This window comes from Centropristis striata, chromosome 12, assembly GCF_030273125.1.
Source record: "Centropristis striata isolate RG_2023a ecotype Rhode Island chromosome 12, C.striata_1.0, whole genome shotgun sequence".
Taxonomy (NCBI): Eukaryota; Metazoa; Chordata; class Actinopteri; order Perciformes; family Serranidae; genus Centropristis; species Centropristis striata.
The window spans coordinates 25,963,411-25,983,303 of record NC_081528.1 but is presented as its reverse complement, the minus strand read 5'-3'; the positions used below and the strand labels follow the sequence as shown (position 1 = coordinate 25,983,303).

Below are 19,893 nucleotides of genomic sequence, written 5' to 3'. Positions count from 1 at the left end.
TACCATGCAAGTTCAAAACAAAATGGCTAGTATAGCCCTTGCAAAACAGCTCTCACCTTTTGTATCTTTTAGGACAGTGATTCCCAACAGGGGGGGTCCGACCCCCCAAGGTGGGCGCCAAAGATCCACGGGGGGTCACGAAGCCCTCTTGATTTTAAGGGATGTAATAAATCTAATGTGTTAAATATAGATGAGTCAGCGTTTAATTCATTAGTGGGACAAAACAACTAAATCAGGGCTACATTAAATGTTTATTTATTGATTTAAATAGAAAAATCACTATAGAAAAGTTTAAAAATAAAGGCTATATCGCGAGAATAAGGACATGTGTAACATCCCTCCTGCAGTATACACAGGTAACCTCACCTAGTGGTAACCTCAGCGGTAACCTCACCAACCACTGTTTTAGGATATGTATTAAGAAAGTGTCAGTTATCATCATCATTTTGGTCTTGTATCATAAAGTGCAATCTAATTTCTTCTTAACAGGATTTATACAGCTTTTTAATAGTAAAATTCAAGCACTTTCAAGATACCTAAAACAAAGAAAACCTTGATGATTATATCTTAATTGCTACTTATACAACTGTGAAACATAAAGTTAACAAACAAATAATTTATAACCACATTATTTAATATACACCGACATTTGTTGATTTTTTAACAGCTGCTCATATTAACTTTGATTGTATTTTTTTATCGTGATTATTTAACACTTAAGTGCCTAGTGCTCAAGGACATTCACATGTTGCTCCCCTTGAATGTATGAACTCTGTCTATTTTTTATCCAGAAACAGAAATAACTACTTTTATAAGCAACCCTGCAGGTCTGGAGCATCAATACTGAATTAAATGAACTCTGGAAAACACCAGTAACACAGCAATAAAATCATGAGGCCTCATTGATCAGTCCGCCTGAAGCTGTGGATGGGTACTGAAATACTGATGGCTGTTCCAGATGTGTACGAGCAACAGAAAATTCCCTCATTACAGTAAAATATGTTTCTCTGAGCTCATGCACTGTAATACATAAACAGCTTTCAGTTATGAGTCATTGAATGGAGCAAAAATATCAAACTAATGAAGGAATAACTACCTCTGTGTCCCAAGGCCACCCTATTGAAGTATCTAGGAAAGCATTCCCAAACACTTTAAACAATGTGGGTCATCGGCTTGGATTGGATCTTCTCCTGAAATAAATAGGCTGAAATAATTTAGGCCACTCATTTGGTAGCAGAATATTCTGGCCTGGCAATTAAACAGCACAACAAATTCCCAATATCTCTAGGCTATGCTGAGGGTTTAACAACAGGCGGTCTAAATTGACTTGTGAGTGAATGAACCTCTTGCTCTCACGTGCTTCCTAAAATAGATTCTGTGAAAGCAGGGTTTGTTGTGGAGAGCTGTCACTGACCCTTTAGGCAGGAGAAGATGCGTTCACCCTGACCGCCTTCCTAGTGACTGTAGCCTGCACAAAGATAAAGCATGTCAGATGCAATTGCCATAGACACACAGTGCCCATGACATCATTCTGTGCACAAGTGACCGCTAAGCAGTGTGTAGAGTGAGAGCAAAGGAGAGGAACGCGTGGAAGAGTACACAAACCCTGAACCCTATGCATGCTTTGAGCACACAGAGCAAAGCCAACATGGGCAATGATGTCAACTACTTTCCCATAGGGACTATGGGAAAAACTGGGGTGCAGCAAGCAGTAGCCCCCTTTTCAATATCTTCAGAGCAGAATGGCACGTTAATGACTACACAGGCCACATCCTTAAAACTGACATGTGTTAAACATGAATGAATTGGAGATAGTGTGCATAATGAGGCCCTATGTTACCTCTAATTCTTATGAATATTGACTGAGGTTTGTAATGAAACTGTGACATTTTTTCAAATTCTTATTGGTTTTATTAAAATGATCAAGGAGGAGTTCTTCCAGTGGTGTTAAATGCAAAACAGCTATCTAATGGTTGAATACAAATGGCATATTATAACCCAGCACAGGGATTCTGATTGCCATGCAGACAATCACATATCTTATGTGTGGGACCTGCAGAAATAACAAAATCCAAACCAAAATCATGTTCAATGCCATTTTACAGGGCTCCAGAAATCTTTCTTTGAAATAGGTTAGCCGAGGTCGCCCTCTGTTGGTGATTATAAATCTTACATGCCTTCTGCACAGGTATGTTCACAGTTGACTGGTATGCCTATTCTGGTTATACATTTTGGCCAAGTTAGAGTTTCCATACACTCATTTGAAAAAGCAGATCAACAAAACACAAAGACACAATTACACAATTGAGGGTTCTCTGTAAGGCTCACACAGGACCAAGGTCAGAGTTAGAAAATCTTTATTTTATTGAACCAAATTAGAGAAAATAATTAGAAAATAGTGCATACACTGGAATAACACAATTTACAACACCCAAATAAACAACGAAATCAAGCATTTACTTTACCTAACATGTCATTGCTAACAATGCAATATGTATGGGATTATGATTCTTGTTCCTGTGGATTATTTTTCCCTTTGGAAGAAATGTATAGTTGTGCACATCACCCACACAAAACAGTGTACAGTTTTGCCCTGTTTACTTTTTTGTATTGCCTTGCAGGCAGGGCCAGATTAGCACTTTGCTGTTCCCTGGGCAACAATATTCAAGGCCCCCATCATCACGACCCCAGAATCACCATAATCTGGCAAAATACAGAATAAATTACAGTAATATACAGTTAACATACTCAATATATCAATAACTAACTGTCACTCAAGGACACCTTAAAAAAAGATAGAAAAAGATAGGGAAGGAAGTGTCCTCAATTTTCACAAAAAAATAAGTAAGCAACCACTTTCAAAGCATCCAATATTTATTTAACAACACCTATTCCCAGCAGCACAAATGTATTGAATTGATAGAGGCATCACAGAGGAAGACAAGACACAAACAAAAATCAAGAATCTAGAATCAAGTAGAATTTTGGTCCTTTTAAACAGGTAATTTAGCTCATTTTAAACAGAAATCACCCTGAAATCACCTCAAAATTAATTTTGAGCAACGGCTCTGATGGACAGTTTAACATATAAGCGAGAGATAACCAGATATTTTGCTTGTGCCCACACTGCCCTGGGCCCTTTAGAGGGCGTGGGCCCATGGGCACTTGCCCAGTTGCCCATATGGTTAATCCGGCCTTGCTTGCAGGATGAGCAAATAAAACCCTTGAGCAACAGTTGTGTACCGTACTTGAGTCTGTAAGGTAACACAGGACACCCTTCAAAACTCAGATTTACTAAATGCAGGTCTACAATACAAGGTTGCATTTAGAACACATATTTTAAACAAAACAGTTATTGAGTCGTTATACGTTTTATCTGTTGCCTTAGACTGCAGACCTTGGCATATCGGATATATGTACACTGCTCAAAAAAATAAAGGGAACACTTAAACAACATAATGTAACTCCAAGTCAATCACACTTCTGTGAAATCAAACTGTCCACTTAAGAAGAAACACTGACAATCAATTTCACATGCTGTTGTGCAAATGGAACAACAGGTGGAATTTATAGGCAATTAGCAAGACACCCCCAATAAAGGAGTGGTTCTGCAGGTGGTGACCACAGACCACTTCTCAGTTCCTATGCTTTCTGGCTGATGTTTTGGTCACTTTTGAATGCTGGCAGTGCTTTCACTCTAGTGGTAGCATGAGACGGAGTCTACAACCCACACAAGTGGCTCAGGTAGTGCAGCTCATCCAGGATGGCACATCAATGCGAGCTGTGTCAAGAAGGTTTGCCGTGTCTGTCAGTGTAGTGTCCAGAGCATGGAGGCGCTACCAGGAGACAGGCCAGTACATCAGGAGACGACGAGGAGGCCGTAGGAGGGCAACAACCCAGCAGCAGGACCGCTACCTCCCCCTTTGTACAAGGAGGAACAGGAGGAGCACTGCCAGAGCCCTGCAAAATGACCTCCAGCCGGCCACAAATGTGCATGTGTCTGCTCAAACGGTCAGAAACAGACTCCATGAGGGTGGCATTTGCCAGAGAACACCAAGATTGGCAAATTTGCCACTGGCGCCCTGTGCTCTTCACAGATGAAAGCAGGTTCACACTGAGCACATGTGACAGATGTGACAGAGTCTGGAGACGTCTGGAGAATGTTCTGCTGCCTGCAACATCCTCCAGCATGACCGGTTTGGCAGTGGGTCAGTAATGGTGTGGGGTGGCATGTCTTTGGGAGGCCGCACAGTCCTCCATGTGCTCGCCAGAGGTAGCCTGACTGCCATTAGGTACCGAAATGAGATCCTCAGACCCATTGTGAGACCATATGCTGGTGCGGTTGGCCCTGGGTTCGTCCTAATGCAAGACAATGCTAGACCTCATGTGGCTGGAGTGTGTCAGCAGTTCCTGCAAGACGAAGGCATTGATGCTATGGACTGACCCGCCCGTTCCCCAGACCTGAATCCAATTGAGCACATCTGGGACATCATGTCTTGCTCCATCTACCAACGCCACGTTACACCACAGACTGTCCAGGAGTTGGCGGATGCTTAGTCCAGGTCTGGGAGGAGATCCCTCAGGAGACCATCTGCCACATCATCAGGAGCAGCCCAGGCGTTGTAGGGAGGTCATACAGGCACGTGGAGGCCACACACACTACCGAGCCTCATTTTGACTTGTTTTAAGGACATTACATTAAAGTTGGATCAGCCTGTAGTGTGTTTTTCCACTTTAATTTGAGTGTGACTCCAAATCCAGACCTCCATGGGTTAATACATTTGATTTCCATTGATCATTTTTGTGTGATTTTGTTGTCAGCACATTCAACTATGTAAAAAACAATTTAATAAGAATATTTAATTCATTCAGATCTAGGATGTTATTTTTAGTGTTCCCTTTATTTATTTTTTTTAGCAGTGTGTGTGTGTATATATATATAATGTGTGTGTGTGTGTATATATATATGTGTGTGTGTATGTATGTATATATATTATATATGTGTGTGTGTGCATATTTATATAGGCCTATGATATCATGAAGCACTCATGATGGTGCTTTTTTTTCTAGAACAACCTCATTCGCACTCTGTCTCACTGCACCAATGTGTTCTTCCGCGTAATATAATTTCTTCCCGGTTTATTTTCCATCGTCAAACTTGCACTATGAAAGCATTATCAACAAACGGCCGTTCATATCCACATTCCATGAATTAATATTTGTCTTAAACGACATATGTTACAGTTTTACATATATGTTACCGCGTAATGGCGATGTGTGGATCTAGTTTCTCTCAAAAATGAGTTCCACCCATTTCGCCATTTTATGTTCCATAGCAGCTTTGTTGTGGGAAGAACCCAACGGCTCAGTCAATGCCAGCAAAGGCTCGCTGTTACGGCTTTTTTTTAGTGAGTTTAGTTGATTAATTATTACCCAGCTCAAGTATATACATGCCGCTGGATGGGACTTCACTAAGCGCTGTACCGGGTACGGGAAATCAAAGATTAGTTTAGCTGCTTAGCTCGCCAGGCAACGTGTTAGCTGGTCGCAGCCGACAGACGACGACTCGTCGCACGTTTTTCTCTGCAGCGGTGATCGGCCAGAAGACACATTGACGACCACCGTGATAAACACGAAGACTGAGGAGATGGCGACCTCCGTGGGAAACGTGGCTGACAGCACAGGTTGGTTGATTTTGTTAAGCTAGCGTTTAGTGGCAAGGTAACAGTTACGACGTTAGCTTAGCGCGAGGAAGCGGCCCGCACTTAGCTCAGGTTTAACCTTAGTAACATTAGTATAGCAAATGTACTAAGCTTTCAACACAGCAATATGTGTGTGTCAAATAACAAGACACGAGGACAATGGCAATGTAGGCCCACTCCTTTCAATTTAAGTCTAGAGCTACTGACAGCGTTAGCATAGCTAGCTGGTAACATCAACGTTAGCAGGTTTTCATTAACGTTAGTGGACATCTGAAGATAGCTAGGAAGATGAGTGTAAATATCAAATCAAAATTACTTTATTTATCCCCGAGGGGAAACTCAGTAAGTGTGTTAGCTCTGTTAGAATGAAATAGTCGGATCTTTTGTTTCTCCGTCCTGCAACGGAGAGAGAGGAGCCGTCCACTGCTGCTTTTTGGTCCATAAAGGTTTCGTGTAGCGGATGATCAGGGTGTTGGATATGACGAATATGGAGAAGTGCATTAACAAAGTTAACGTTTGCAGTGCAAACGTCTTCGTGAAAGCGATTTTCTAAAACGGTTGCATTGTAGCTAAGTTAGCTAACATGTATGCTGCACCGAACGACATTAAGATGTCGTATAATGATGCTGACCAGAGAAAAATGGCTTCCTCTGATCCAGACGTATTCATCGTTCTGACATCTGTATAAGCTACGAATTACTCGTCATGGCCACCGAAACAAGGAGGGCCCTGCAGCGACCCGGTGTTAAAACTGACAGTGCAGGATGCCCAAGGTTAATACTAGGGCCCTGGTAGCCTTTTTTTCATTCATTAGAGTAAGCTTCTCACCCCTAACTTACTAAAGAAACATTTGATGGTATTGGACTGCAAAACCAGAATGAGGCAACCAATTCTGTTTTTTAAATAACCATAGTAAACACATTTTCTTTTAAATACTTTTTAGAGAGCTTTATCTATTTTGTTTTTTAGTATACCACATGTACTACATTTGTTCCCACCCTGTATCACCCGACCTTTTATCAGAGGTCAGCGCCCCCCCTCTTTCGACTTCTAAGTATGAAAGTTGCGTTATGGATGGGTGCTTTATGTAATTAAAATATTTGTCCTTATTGGATACAAATATTATTACGTAATTGCTATGTATGGATTATCCTGATCCACAGCCATCTTGGTAGATGCTCTGGCAATATGGCATCAGTTTTCAAGTGTGCCTATGTCCTGTACACTGGCCGGAATGTCCCCAAACCATTAGAACTCCTCCACCCTTCTGCACACTATGATCATGCTTAGTATGTCCCTGGTATGTTAATAATGCCACACCCTGAATTCTTTAACCTCAAGTTACACTGTTGTTCCATCTGAAATTGACTGTTAATCCTATTTTGGCACAGAGCCTTTTGATAAATTATTGAATGTGAATAATTTATGTGAAAAATGCTTCAATATGTTAACACCACAGTGTTTAGTAATGAAAGCCATACACATAATGTGCTAAGGATGGTGGTTAATGATTAAATAAAAAAACAATCTTTATTTAAAAACCCACCTATCTGCTTTTTTAAGGCTATGTTATTAAAATGTGATTTGACACCTGTCCTGTCAAGCTTTTGATTCATCTTAAAAGGTAAAATCCAAATTGCGCCTGAACCTTTGACTGCCTGCCAATGTATCATCCCCCTCCTCGTTTTTTATTTTATTTCATGCATCCATTTTTTTTTTTTTTTGCCAAATTTTATGGGTTTAGCCATCTATTGTCTGTTTTCTTGTGTACACTGTGTGCCAGGAACAAAAACCTAATTTATAGTTAACTGCTAAGTGGTCCTGAAATTATTCTCACTGACACATTTACAGATAAAACATAGTACAGTGTGTAAGAATATGCAGTTTAATGGATTTATGTAAACATTGCAGCTCTAAGAACCTTATTTTTATCATGCATTAAAAAAAGGTTTGTCATCATTTCAACACCTGTTCCCAGTGACCCCTGTGTTTTCTCCATTGCCTTGTGTTCTGTTGTTCAAATTCATAGCCATTATTTGTCATTGACAGCATTAGCGTCATATTTTTTTTTTGTTTCATTTGTCTGCTTTAATTTCTTCCATCACCTCTAACATGTTGTTTTCCCCCCTTCCTTGGGATGTGTTGGTGCTCCAGAACCAACAAAACGTATGCTTTCCTTCCAAGGGTTGGCTGAGCTGGCGCACCGGGAGTATCAGTCAGGAGACTTTGAGGCAGCTGAGCGCCACTGCATGCAGTTATGGAGACAGGAGCCTGATAACACAGGCGTCCTGCTGCTCCTGTCCTCCATCCACTTCCAGTGCCGAAGACTCGACAGGTGAGGTGTGGGGGGGCTGACTCAGTGCACACTGAGCATGTGGCTTGGAAGTAGCGGAGAATAAGGGGTCATCTGTGACTTTCAGTGCACACAGCTGGTCTGGGAGTCAATGCATCAACTGAGCGGTCTTCTGGAAATCCTGTTGCTCGATTTTAATATGGTCTCGCTCTGTCCCCTCATGATTCTAACACTGTTTCGGTGGTGGCCCTACCCTTGCTTTGCAGGTGCCGTGGTGAAGGTTTCTGGTCTTACGTGTTACAGGTTTAACTGACTGATCTTGTTTACTCTCTTTTCCCTCAATGTGGCCAATGCCAGCAGTACGCTCCAAGTGATTTCAATTAAGTGTCATACTTCTGTCAAATAAAGGACTAACAGGAATCGGATAGAAAATCTGTAGACAAATCTGATATGATTATTGGATATGTTCTAATAAAAAACAAATAATGACACTTTGGTATTTGATCTTTCCATGAATTAAAAATATTTAATAATGATAAATAGTTGAGCTAAATATCATACAATATCATTTTTGTAGATGCACCATTGTCTTTTCAAACGCAGCTAGATTTGGAGTATACTGTGCCAGCATGATAATTGCTATACATTATGGACACTCAAATAATGGATTCTGTTAGAATGGAAGTTTAAACAGCTTTTAAGAACATTATCCTTGATGTGCTTAAATATTTACCCATATGACTTAAAACAGGTTTTTCCTTTCACCACTTGCACCTTGCTGTTCTACACAGGGCATTGAGCGAACACTGCCAGCCACTTCCTTTTCACATTGTGACCATTCCATACCAATTCTGACCCTACAGGTCTGCTCACTTCAGCACCTTGGCCATCAAACAGAACCCAATGTTGGCTGAGGCCTACTCCAACCTGGGGAACGTTTATAAGGAGCGTGGGCAACTGCAGGAGGCCATAGAGCATTATCGCCATGCTCTCCGACTCAAACCAGATTTTATTGATGGATACATCAACTTGGCAGCAGCTTTGGTGGCCGCAGGGGACATGGAGGGAGCAGTGCAGGCTTATGTGTCTGCGTTGCAGTATAACCCTGTAAGTGACATGACATTTGTTAAAAAAAAAAAAAAAAATTTTAAAGGGCAGTGGATGTTAAGTTACTCTTTATATTGACAGCAATCCTTTAGCTAATAAGGCTATTTGAAGTCAACAAATGGTTAGTGAAGCAGTAAAATTAAAAACGTTCTATTTTTGTTTGTTTGTTTCCCCAGGATCTGTATTGTGTTCGTAGTGACTTGGGCAACTTGCTTAAAGCCCTTGGGCGTTTGGAAGAGGCCAAGGTATGTTACAGCGCGTTGGCATTTGTGTGTTTATATATATTTATGTGTGTTGTTTTTTTTTCATTTTTGTACACACATTTTATTTTTATTGCCCCCCCCCAAATAAGGCCATAGATATTATTCCTTTTTCCCTTTTGACATTTTTAAGCCAAATCGAGTCCTATCCCTTCATCCCCCATTGGCCAAATGAAGGACAGGACCAGTAGCCTTTTTTCATTCCTCAGAGTAAGCTTCTCACCCCTAACTTACTAAAGAAAATTTGATGGTATTGGACTGCAAAACCAGAATGAACAAATTCTTTTTTTTATTTAATAACCATAGTAAACACATTTTCTTTTAAATACTTTTTAGAGAGCTTTATCTATTTTGTTTTTTTTAGTATAGTACATGTACCACATTTGTTTCCACCCTGTATCACTTTTAGTGCAAATGTCCTTTGCTTTACCCCGACCTTTTATCAGAGGTCAGCCCCCCCCCCTTTCAGGAAGAAAGGCTGGAGCTTTTAAATGGAAATATTTGATCTATATTATTTTTTTAACCTCGGCCCATTCATGTTCATATAGATTTTGGAGGAAAAATGCTGGCTCGGTCTTTGAAGAATATATGAACTGATGAGAAGCTAGTTTATCATGCAGTGCAAAAGATAAGATGGTTTCTAACCTAACCACTACACTCCAATATATATATTTAGTAAGTGTCAGATGGCAAGCTTTTGGTCTTTGTTTGCTGTCGGTACAGTTGCTGTCAGTGTGGGTTTTTTTTTTTGTTTGTTTTTTTGTCCCAAGTGTTACACATCCCTGGTCATTTTAAGACTTTGGTCTTTTTTTAAGGTGGCTCCCTGGGTTGGGTCAAATCTGGAGATGTGGAGTTGTTTCAGTGGTTACAGGCCATCTTATTTCGTGCTAGAGGGGGGTAAAGGAGTGGGGAGGAGCATCAGGGAGTCACAAGCTCCCCTGCTCTGTCGCTCCACCCCCCGCGCGCTTGCTAAGGATTGGTGGAGTGTACGCGCTAAGAGCTGCCTACCTGACCCCGCAGCAATGTCAGTGCTCAAGCACGCCCTCAACAGTGCTTTTCATGCACATATGCCTTAGTTCTTCTTTTCAATATAGTGATAATGAAAATGTTCCCCAGCTGGCTATCTATTCTGATATCCACTGCTGTTAAATAGTGTGTTAAACTGTGTGGGTTTAAGGGAACTCAATCTCAAGTGCCTTAAAATGGTTCAAGTGTCGTCAGGCAGGCAGCTCACAATCTGTACTCCACCTCCTGCGTCAGATGCTGGGTTAGAAAGACAGGCACGCGCAGCAACAGCGATGACTTCTTTATTTCAGAGCTTTGGAGGCTTCTAGATACCAATAATTACACCACAAACTTTTCTCCCTACCCCATTGGCCAGGATTCAAGAAAGCAGGCCAGGATAAAGAAATCAAAGATTTGAAAATATTTCATGAAAATGCTAAAAGAATGAAAGAAAATGATTAATACTTCTTCCCTTTTCCTTCAAATATATTCCCAAAGAAATGGGATCAGTTCATTTTGGCAAGATCAAGCCAGTAACTGCCCTCCTGTAGTTTGATATGATAACTGAATTGATTGACGGCTGTAAAACTGAGCAGTACCTAAATTTTACTGGTAAACTGAACACATCAAAGCCTTTCTTCCCTCCCAGCTACCCTTAAAGCATTTGTTTTGTTTTGTTTGAAATGAAACATTCATTGCATGAATGACAACAAAGCATAGTCTGTTTTTTGTTTATTGTGATTTTTTTTTGGAAGAACCTGTTTTATTTCCATATTTAAAAAAAAAAAATGTATTGTTTGAAGACTTTTACTAACGATCTTGTTTTCTGATTTTGTCTCTTTTGGTTTTTCCACAACTGATATTGTTATTTAGAAGGTTTCAGGTGGGTGACACTATTCCTGCGTAGGTGCCTGGCGGAAAGGAACACTAGGGCAGCCTCAGTCCTCTCCTCTTCTTCCAGCCAGCTGCGGCCACCACTCTGACAAAGTCCAAAAATATGGTAACGGGTTTGTAACTGACAACAAAAGAAAAACCACCTCACTTCATGCTCCTCTGTCTTGTGGCTGCCTTTGAAGAGCAAAAGAAAAAAAAGTAGCAAAACAAATTACAGTAAGCATTTCTTACAATATGCTATACTAATTACCCAATTCTGTATTAAGTATAAAAAAACAAACTAGGATTTGGAAGCAATAATCGTGAAAAACAAGTAAGATCCCTCTAACTCTTACATGTTGTTTATTTTTCCTATTTTGTTTTGTTTTTCCTTCTTTATTTGGAGTTGCAGCGTTCTGATGATGCAGATAATGCGCTGTGAGTCTGCAGTAGCGCAGGGGCTGCGCAGCGATACCCAAAAGGCGGAACGCGCAAGCATGCGACCCACACCCCCTCACTCCCTTTGGCCTGTTGGTTGCGGACCTCTCCCCACCCACAACTAGCCTCGCTCCCAAATGCCCCGAAATCTCAGACAGAATTGGCTTTTGAAAAGCACTTGGTTTTGCCATGTACAGTGAAACCTTTTTTACTAATTCAATGAAAAATTGCTCATTGTTTAATGACTGTTTCCAAAGGGCCTTGTCTTAATATCCCAGTGTAGCTACTGGTTGACTCCTCAATCCCCTCCCCCTTATTCTGAGAAACTTCATGGGTGCGGAGTGTGAGCCAGTCTGGTGTTTCAGGTGTTCTGATCGGGGTTGTTGGTCTGCAGCTGTCTTACCTGGCCACACAGCGAGCGCAGCGGCGAAATAATGACTGCAAGGTCATGCGAACAGCATTATATGGTGCATTGTGGTGGTGGCAATAGACACACACCACGCGATTGCGTTTGTTGCGCATGCATTACAGGGACCATCACTTGCACGAACTGTCCAGCATCCCAGGTTGTGAGAGACTCTGCCCACATATGCAGATATTTGAGATTTTTAGATTACAATATTCAGTATCTTAGTACTATTTGGTACTTTAGAACTAATTCTAACTAATCAGGGTTATTATTAGAGGGCAAACTGTAAACAGACTGTACCTGATGTGGGGACCACTACATTTGGTCACAATGTGGTTATAACTGAAGGATGAAGGCATTCGTGTGGGTGCTGGTTGGATCCGCGCAGCGTAGGAAAAAGCAATGCAGCTTAGCGCGGCAGACTTGTGCGCATGCAAGCCCATGCTGTAGACTCACTTTTTGCCATGATGGAGAATAGTCACTAATTTTGCTTTCTCTGCCCTTTTTGTTTTTTCTTACTTTTATTCTCAATCTTCTATTTGTTTTATTTTACAATCCCCTGTCCTCCCCTCTACACACTATACCTCTCCCACTCTACCTCTACTCCTCCTTTCCTGTGGTTTTTCATTGTAAACCCACTGAAGGCTTGTTACCTGAAAGCAATTGAGACTCAGCCCAACTTTGCAGTGGCTTGGAGCAACCTGGGCTGTGTGTTCAATGCCCAAGGAGAGATATGGCTGGCAATACACCATTTTGAAAAGGTCAGTTGCATAATTTCTGCAACATATTTCATTCCTACTACTTTATGTTTCTGTATATTCTTGTGTTGTCGCATGTTTTTAAACTTGGTTTCAATTTTTAGGCAGTGACTCTGGACCCAAATTTCCTTGATGCATACATCAATTTAGGAAATGTTTTGAAGGAAGCTCGCATCTTTGACAGGTGAGTCCAAATCATGAGCTGGCAGACAGATTGATACTCCCTTTAGACATTCATGTCTAATGTTTTGTCTTTTAAGATCCCTGCCCTATCACACCCTGTATGGGATTTCAAATGAGTCAAGAGTTTTGCCAACTTAAGAACCTCCTTGTCTGTGTTGATCTTATAATTATCTTATCACATACCATTGGTTAGGTAGGGCACATTTACTGCATCTACAGAACTGCCATTGTGGTTAGGGCTGTAATTGAAATGCAGACACAGTGGCTTTTCAATTGGTTTGTCAATTTTGGAAGTAGACTTTTACTGGCTCGACAGAAGTTATTGAGAAAGATCATTACAATTTCAAATGTCAGCAACAGATTTATCTTCTGCTAAAGTTGAAACTGCCTTGTCTTATGTTTCCAGAGCTGTGGCTGGATACCTGAGAGCCCTGAGTCTGAGCCCCAACCATGCAGTTGTACATGGAAACCTGGCCTGTGTCTACTATGAGCAAGGCCTCATTGACCTGGCTATTGACACCTACCGTCGTGCTATTGAATTGCAGCCCCACTTCCCAGATGCTTACTGCAATTTGGCAAATGCCCTGAAGGAGAAAGGCAATGTAAGGCAGCACTTTATATGTCCTTTGTCAAGACCATCATTTTAAATAATTGTTAGGTCTCTAACCATACAGATCATCTAAGTCTGTAAGCATTTACTATATTTTACTTTTCACATGCCACTCTCTTTCCTAGGTGTCTGAAGCAGAGGAGTGCTACAACACAGCCTTGCGTTTGTGTCCAACCCATGCTGACTCTCTGAACAACTTAGCCAATATCAAGCGTGAGCAGGGCAACATTGAGGAAGCAGTTCAGCTCTATAGGAAAGCACTAGAGGTGAGTTAAGAGTTAACTTGTATATATTCTGGCATGAATACATCTGTTTAGCCGGACCATCATGATTGCTTAAATGTGAGCAAGGTATGTTTTTAATATTTTTGGTAACCACTTTTTGTTTTTTTTATCAGGTGTTCCCAGAGTTTGCAGCAGCTCACTCTAACCTTGCCAGTGTCCTGCAGCAGCAGGGAAAACTCCAAGAGGCCCTCATGCACTACAAGGAGGCCATCAGGTTTGTAAATCTATGCCTCAGCTCCTTGCTAACTTAAATTAATGTGTATTATTCTAAATGGTCAACTAATAACATTCAATGCACCTCATAATACTGATGTGACTCATGTCACTTACTGAACCTGTACAGTCTCCGTATTAATTACACTCTAACCTGGGGTTTATTTTTTAATTCCTACAGTCTTTTTACTAAAGTAATTTTTACAAGACATTATGTTATGTAGTTGAGAAGTACATGTGTTAAACAGTTTTCCTCTTTTTTTATTTTTTAGAATCAGCCCCACATTTGCTGATGCTTACTCAAATATGGGCAATACACTGAAGGAAATGCAAGATGTACAGGGAGCGCTGCAATGCTACACCCGTGCCATCCAGATCAACCCTGCCTTTGCTGATGCTCACAGCAATTTGGCCTCTATCCACAAGGTAAGGATGATTCTTCATTTTTTTTATTTGACTAAAATTCCCTAATTTTTTACAAATGTAATAAATGGTTGTCACTTGTTTTTCCAACTTCATGCATTTTATCTTGACTGATTATGTCTTTCTTGACTATTAGGATTCTGGAAACATCCCAGAGGCCATTGCATCTTACCGCACAGCCTTGAAACTCAAGCCGGACTTCCCTGATGCTTACTGCAACTTGGCACATTGTCTACAGGTTCGTATATGTCAATGTATTTGTCAAATACTTATACATATAATAGCTCTTTTTTTGCTCACGTGGAAATAAGAGTTCCATTTTTTAACACTTGTTCCTGTCACTCTTCCAGATTGTGTGCGACTGGACAGATTACGATGAGCGGATGAAGAAGCTTGTGAGCATCGTGGCCGACCAGCTGGACAAAAACCGCTTGCCTTCAGTGCACCCACACCACAGCATGCTTTATCCTCTCTCTCACGGCTTCCGCAAGGCCATTGCTGAACGCCACGGAAACCTTTGTCTGGACAAGGTACACGCACTGATCAAAGCAAGTAAACTTTAATTCATTTTTGGGGGGGGATGAAAGGTGGCTGGTGATGGCAGTGGCTGTCTGCAGGGATATGGGGAAGGTAAGGGATGGGCAAGAAAATAGATGTATTTAACGTTGTAGAAAAGGAGGTGAAAGGTGGTGGTGATGGATTGCTTACAGGGATGGGGATATGGTTGAAGGTTGGACATGACTTATGAAGCATAGGTGTTTGTTCATGGTTTTGTATTAGTAAACCATTGCTACAGTCTGTGTAACTCAGTTAAACTAGAATGAGCTAGCCTGCTGTAGTTGTATTCTTACACTGTTGCTAATTCCACAGATCAATGCACTGCACAAACCTGCATTTGACCATCCGAAGGATCTGAAGGCCAGTGGTGGACGTCTGCGTGTTGGCTACGTCAGCTCAGATTTTGGCAACCACCCTACTTCCCACCTGATGCAGTCCATTCCTGGAATGCACAATCCTGAGAAATTTGAGGTATATTTGTTACAATTTTTATTCTAGAAATTTCAACCTTGACCTGACGTGTATAATGCATATTGCAATGTAAGTTCTTGCAAATAAATGACACAAGGATTAACTGCAATGGTTAATAGATAGTATTTATATAAAAGTTAATGTAATGTCTATGATTTTCTTCTCCTCAGGTGTTCTGCTATGCGCTGAGCCCTGATGACAGTACCAACTTCCGTGTAAAAGTGGTAGCAGAGGCTCATCACTTCACAGACCTCTCTCAGGTAAATTATGACCTAGAGTTGCTTCTTCATCACTATTTATACTTGGTATTACCATAAGTGACAAACCATTTTCACTAACACTGGTAACTTAATCCTGCAGATTCCTTGCAATGGCAAAGCAGCTGATCGTATTTATCAGGACGGAATCCACATTCTGGTCAACATGAATGGATACACCAAGGGAGCCCGAAACGAGCTGTTTGCCCTCCGCCCCGCCCCCATTCAGGTGAGAGCTGCATGTGATTTCTGATTAACAGAGTTGTATCTTGGGCTTTAATGTCACCTATGCAAACAAATAACTGCATCTTCATTCATATTAATCTGATCTCAACAGACGATGTGGCTGGGTTACCCTGGAACCAGTGGGGCTCCCTTCATGGACTACATCATCTCTGACAAGGAGACATCGCCTTTGGAAGTAGCTGAGCAGTATTCTGAGAAACTGGCCTTCATGCCCCATACTTTCTTCATTGGAGACCATGCAAACATGTTCCCTCACCTCAAGGTTTGTCCATCTAAGCATTTCTACTCTTTGTTTCTGAGAGCAAAGTGTCTTGATTTTTCAAAGCAAAACGGGAAACACTGAAGAAATATAATCAGGGTGTTTTGTGAAACTTGTTTTCTTTTTGACCCACAGAAAAAGGCTGTGATTGATTTCAAATCTAATGGACACATCTTTGACAACCGCATTGTTCTTAATGGTATCGATCTGAAGGCCTTCTTGGACAGTCTTCCAGATGTGAAGGTGATAAAGGTGAGTTAGGATAATTTCAAGTCTTTGTTTTAAGTGCATTATTGACAAAGCAGGTAATTTGGTGTGAGTAGTGGTGGTAGTAGTTAAGTAGATCACTTTGTCATTTCTGTCCTTTGGCTGTTAATAAGACAATCTTGGCCAATATCTGCTGATTTTAGAGAACATTAACTGTGTAAAAACCATTCATATATGTGAATATATTCCCATGCACTCAAAATATCAGATTGATTTGGCATTGAAAATAGTTAAGCATTTCTGTTCTCTGTGACCAGATGAAGTGCGACAATAACCAGGACGCAGCTGGGGACACAAATGGAGCTCTGTCCATGCCCGTAATCCCCATGAACACAGCAGCTGAAGCAATCATCAACATGATCAACCAAGGGCAAATCCAAGTCACAATCAATAGCTTCACAGTCAGCAACGGCCTGGCCACTACACAGGTATGTCTAACTCGTGCTGTACTCCTCAACATTGCATTTACATGAGAAAGGTTGTTTGAGAACAAAAACATTTAAAACACAGAAATTAGGCAAGAATAGCCATTTAATTTAGCATGCTTTTCCAGATCTTTTCAGCAGATGAGGTTGTAGTCTCTGGGACTGTGTCCTTGCAGGTATGAAGTTTTCATGAAAGTACGGTGGAAGCACAGAACCGTGAGGGAGATGGTGGCACTGTGGATTGGCTTTAAAAATTAATTACAGTCTTTGCTTTCCAAACAGCATATTATCACCAGTAGGCTCAAGACCTGTTATACTTTAATAACTCAGGGTGAAAGCATTGAGTCCACTCCACCTCCTAAGCAATACTGTTTTGTGTTCCGCCTTAGATCAACAACAAGGCTGCCACTGGGGAGGAGGTGCCACGCACAATTGTTGTGACAACCCGCTCCCAGTATGGTCTCCCAGAGGACTCTATTGTCTACTGCAACTTCAACCAGCTCTACAAGATTGACCCCCCGACTCTGCAGATGTGGGCGAATGTAAGTTTGATAAACTTTGTTATAACAACTGCTTTGAGCATTCCTTCGTGTTAAATATCAGATATAAACCCACCTGTCTCTGCAGATCCTGAAGCGCGTGCCCAACAGTGTGCTGTGGCTTCTTCGCTTCCCTGCTGTCGGCGAGCCCAACATCCAGCAGTACGCTCAGAACATGGGCCTGCCTGCCTCTCGCATCATCTTCTCTCCCGTGGCCCCCAAGGAGGAGCATGTGAGAAGGGGCCAGCTGGCTGACGTATGCCTCGACACTCCTCTGTGCAATGGTCACACCACAGGCATGGATGTTCTCTGGGCTGGAACACCCATGGTCACCATGCCAGGTTAAGAAACTAGGAACACTTGCTTGCTAATTGAATACAAATGTTTTACTCAATCGAATTACAGTACTCAATTTCAAAATGTCTAATTTGTTGGGATGAAATAGCTAGTATGTCAAACATTTCAAGTGAATGCTTGCTTTTAATTGTAAATCCTCTTCATAAAGGTGAGACCCTTGCGTCCCGTGTGGCTGCCTCACAACTCCGCTGTTTGGGCTGCCCTGAGCTAATAGCCCTGAGTCGTCAGGATTATGAAGACATAGCAGTCAAACTTGGCTCTGACATGGAATAGTAAGTAGAATTCAATCTTGCATCTTTTGAAAGACATAAAATTCAAACCCTGAAGTCTGACCTTTTTCTTTGTCTCCCTCAGCCTGAAAATGGTCAGAGCACGTGTTTGGAAGCAGCGAATCTGCAGCCCTCTTTTCAACACCAAGCAGTACACAATTGACCTGGAGAGGCTCTATCTGCAGATGTGGGAGCACTATAGCAATGGCAAAAAGCCAGAACCCCTGGTCAAAATCCACTCGGTAGAGACCAGTGAGACTGCCTGAACTTGAAGCACGTTGTTTTCTTTTACCTTGTACCCCCACCATGTCCAGTCCACCCACATCTGATTTTTTATTTTTTAAACATTATCAACACCCTTGCTTGGAATGGTCAGTGTCCACTCCAGCCCTCCCCGTCAATGACTGTCTCGCTCATTTACTATAAATAGGACTCTTGCTTGTAAAAGAGCCTACAGATGTACAATTTTTTTCCCCATCACACCTGTTGTTTCATCACACATCTGCATTTCCTGAGCCAGATGCAGTCTGAGACTTTCAGGCACCTCTTCTGAGACTCTTGTTCTAAAACACAATATATTTGGTGAGCATGAGAGGATTGTGAATGCCCTGCTTCCTCCTCAGTACTTGGATCAGTGGATTTTTTTTTTTCTCCTGTCAGTGTGCGTACAGGACTGACTGCAGCTTGTGGAGAGAATACTCAGCCGTCATTACTTGTTGATCTATTTATAAATGGATTAAGAGTGTTGTGTGTTTTAAAAGGACAATGTCGCACCATGAAAATTGTAACTGACTTGCGTTTCATCAGCTTTGACATGCAATTGTTAAGCTTAGATTACAACTGCTCTTTAGTTTGTCTTAAGCTGTTATTAAATAACTGCAATGAATAGATGTTCAAGTTTTGAGGAATATGTTTAGATGAAAACTTCCCCTCACCAAATGCCAATTTTATTTTTGTTGTCAATTGAGGAACATGTTCAGTGGCTGTTGTCCTGTTTGATGTCACACTTTTGCTTGTAAAAGATGATTGGACAAAGCTGGACAAAGGAGCTTCAATTTATTGGAAAAGGCCTACAATTCAGTTTAGATGTCAGAGCTGTTCACAAATTGATCTTGTTTTTTAATCACTCAAACCCGGAACGGCATAGGTAAGTATTTTCTAAGCGGTTTTTGTTTTTGTATTGTCCGTTAACTGTATGCTGTCGATGATGCCGCAAGGTTCTGGATATAATAAAAAAATAAAGAGATGGCAAAACTCTGTTCTGTCTTTTGCACTCAGTTGATTCAGTTTTTGGTAGAAACTTCTTTCTTTTGGTGGAAAGCTTTTCAAGAAACATTTTAACTTATGTCTTCTGCGAGTGACAGTGGGACTTCTTTTCATTTTCACCGTTTACTATAGCTTACTTCAAGAAATGGCACGGAGGGAGGCAGAAAAGATTGTAAAATGTTTCTTACATCCCAATTCCTAATATATATTAAAAAAAAAAGGTTTTCTACCATACAGTCATTGTTCATTTTAATGCCTGGTACAACTATATGTACATTTGTTTGGACAAATATAATGCTAACAATTGCCCAGAAGAATTTAATTTAATGATCTCTAGCAATTTTCTATGGTTTTCTTGCTAATAAACAAAATCATTGTTATATTTGTCCAAACAAATGTACCTTTAGGTCCAGGCATTAAA

General features: G+C 41.1%; 1 protein-coding gene across 8 annotated transcripts; it reads left to right on the top strand.

Moving 5' to 3' along the window:
• The first annotated feature begins 5,353 nt into the window (after window positions 1-5,353).
• ogt.1 (O-linked N-acetylglucosamine (GlcNAc) transferase, tandem duplicate 1) lies at window positions 5,354-19,465 on the top strand. 8 transcript variants are annotated; one of them, XM_059345598.1, is made up of 23 exons: window positions 5,354-5,684; window positions 7,887-8,037; window positions 8,859-9,102; window positions 9,279-9,347; window positions 12,732-12,848; window positions 12,950-13,029; window positions 13,435-13,630; window positions 13,764-13,904; window positions 14,036-14,136; window positions 14,408-14,561; window positions 14,695-14,796; window positions 14,909-15,088; window positions 15,429-15,587; window positions 15,758-15,847; window positions 15,948-16,073; window positions 16,182-16,352; window positions 16,485-16,601; window positions 16,874-17,044; window positions 17,170-17,217; window positions 17,431-17,583; window positions 17,669-17,921; window positions 18,086-18,209; window positions 18,292-19,465. In XM_059345598.1, exons 1-23 carry the CDS (start codon window positions 5,648-5,650, stop codon window positions 18,470-18,472), a joined length of 3,165 nt encoding a protein of 1,054 aa, XP_059201581.1. In that variant the 5' UTR covers window positions 5,354-5,647; the 3' UTR covers window positions 18,473-19,465. The 8 variants fall into 8 exon arrangements, with proteins under 8 accessions (XP_059201581.1, XP_059201579.1, XP_059201578.1 ...); XM_059345596.1 differs by having other exon boundaries at window positions 14,909-15,106; XM_059345595.1 differs by having other exon boundaries at window positions 7,857-8,037.
• The last annotated feature ends 428 nt before the right edge of the window (window positions 19,466-19,893 follow it).

Bases quoted from the DNA above. Each gene is read 5' to 3' on its own strand.
- ogt.1 (XM_059345594.1), top strand. From the start codon at position 5,648: ATGGCGACCTCCGTGGGAAACGTGGCTGACAGCACAG. The intron at 14,137-14,407 runs GTTTGTAAATCT...TTTATTTTTTAG, and splicing joins CACTACAAGGAGGCCATCAG to AATCAGCCCCACATTTGCTG. The intron at 17,045-17,169 runs GTATGTCTAACT...ATGCTTTTCCAG, and splicing joins ACGGCCTGGCCACTACACAG to ATCTTTTCAGCAGATGAGGT.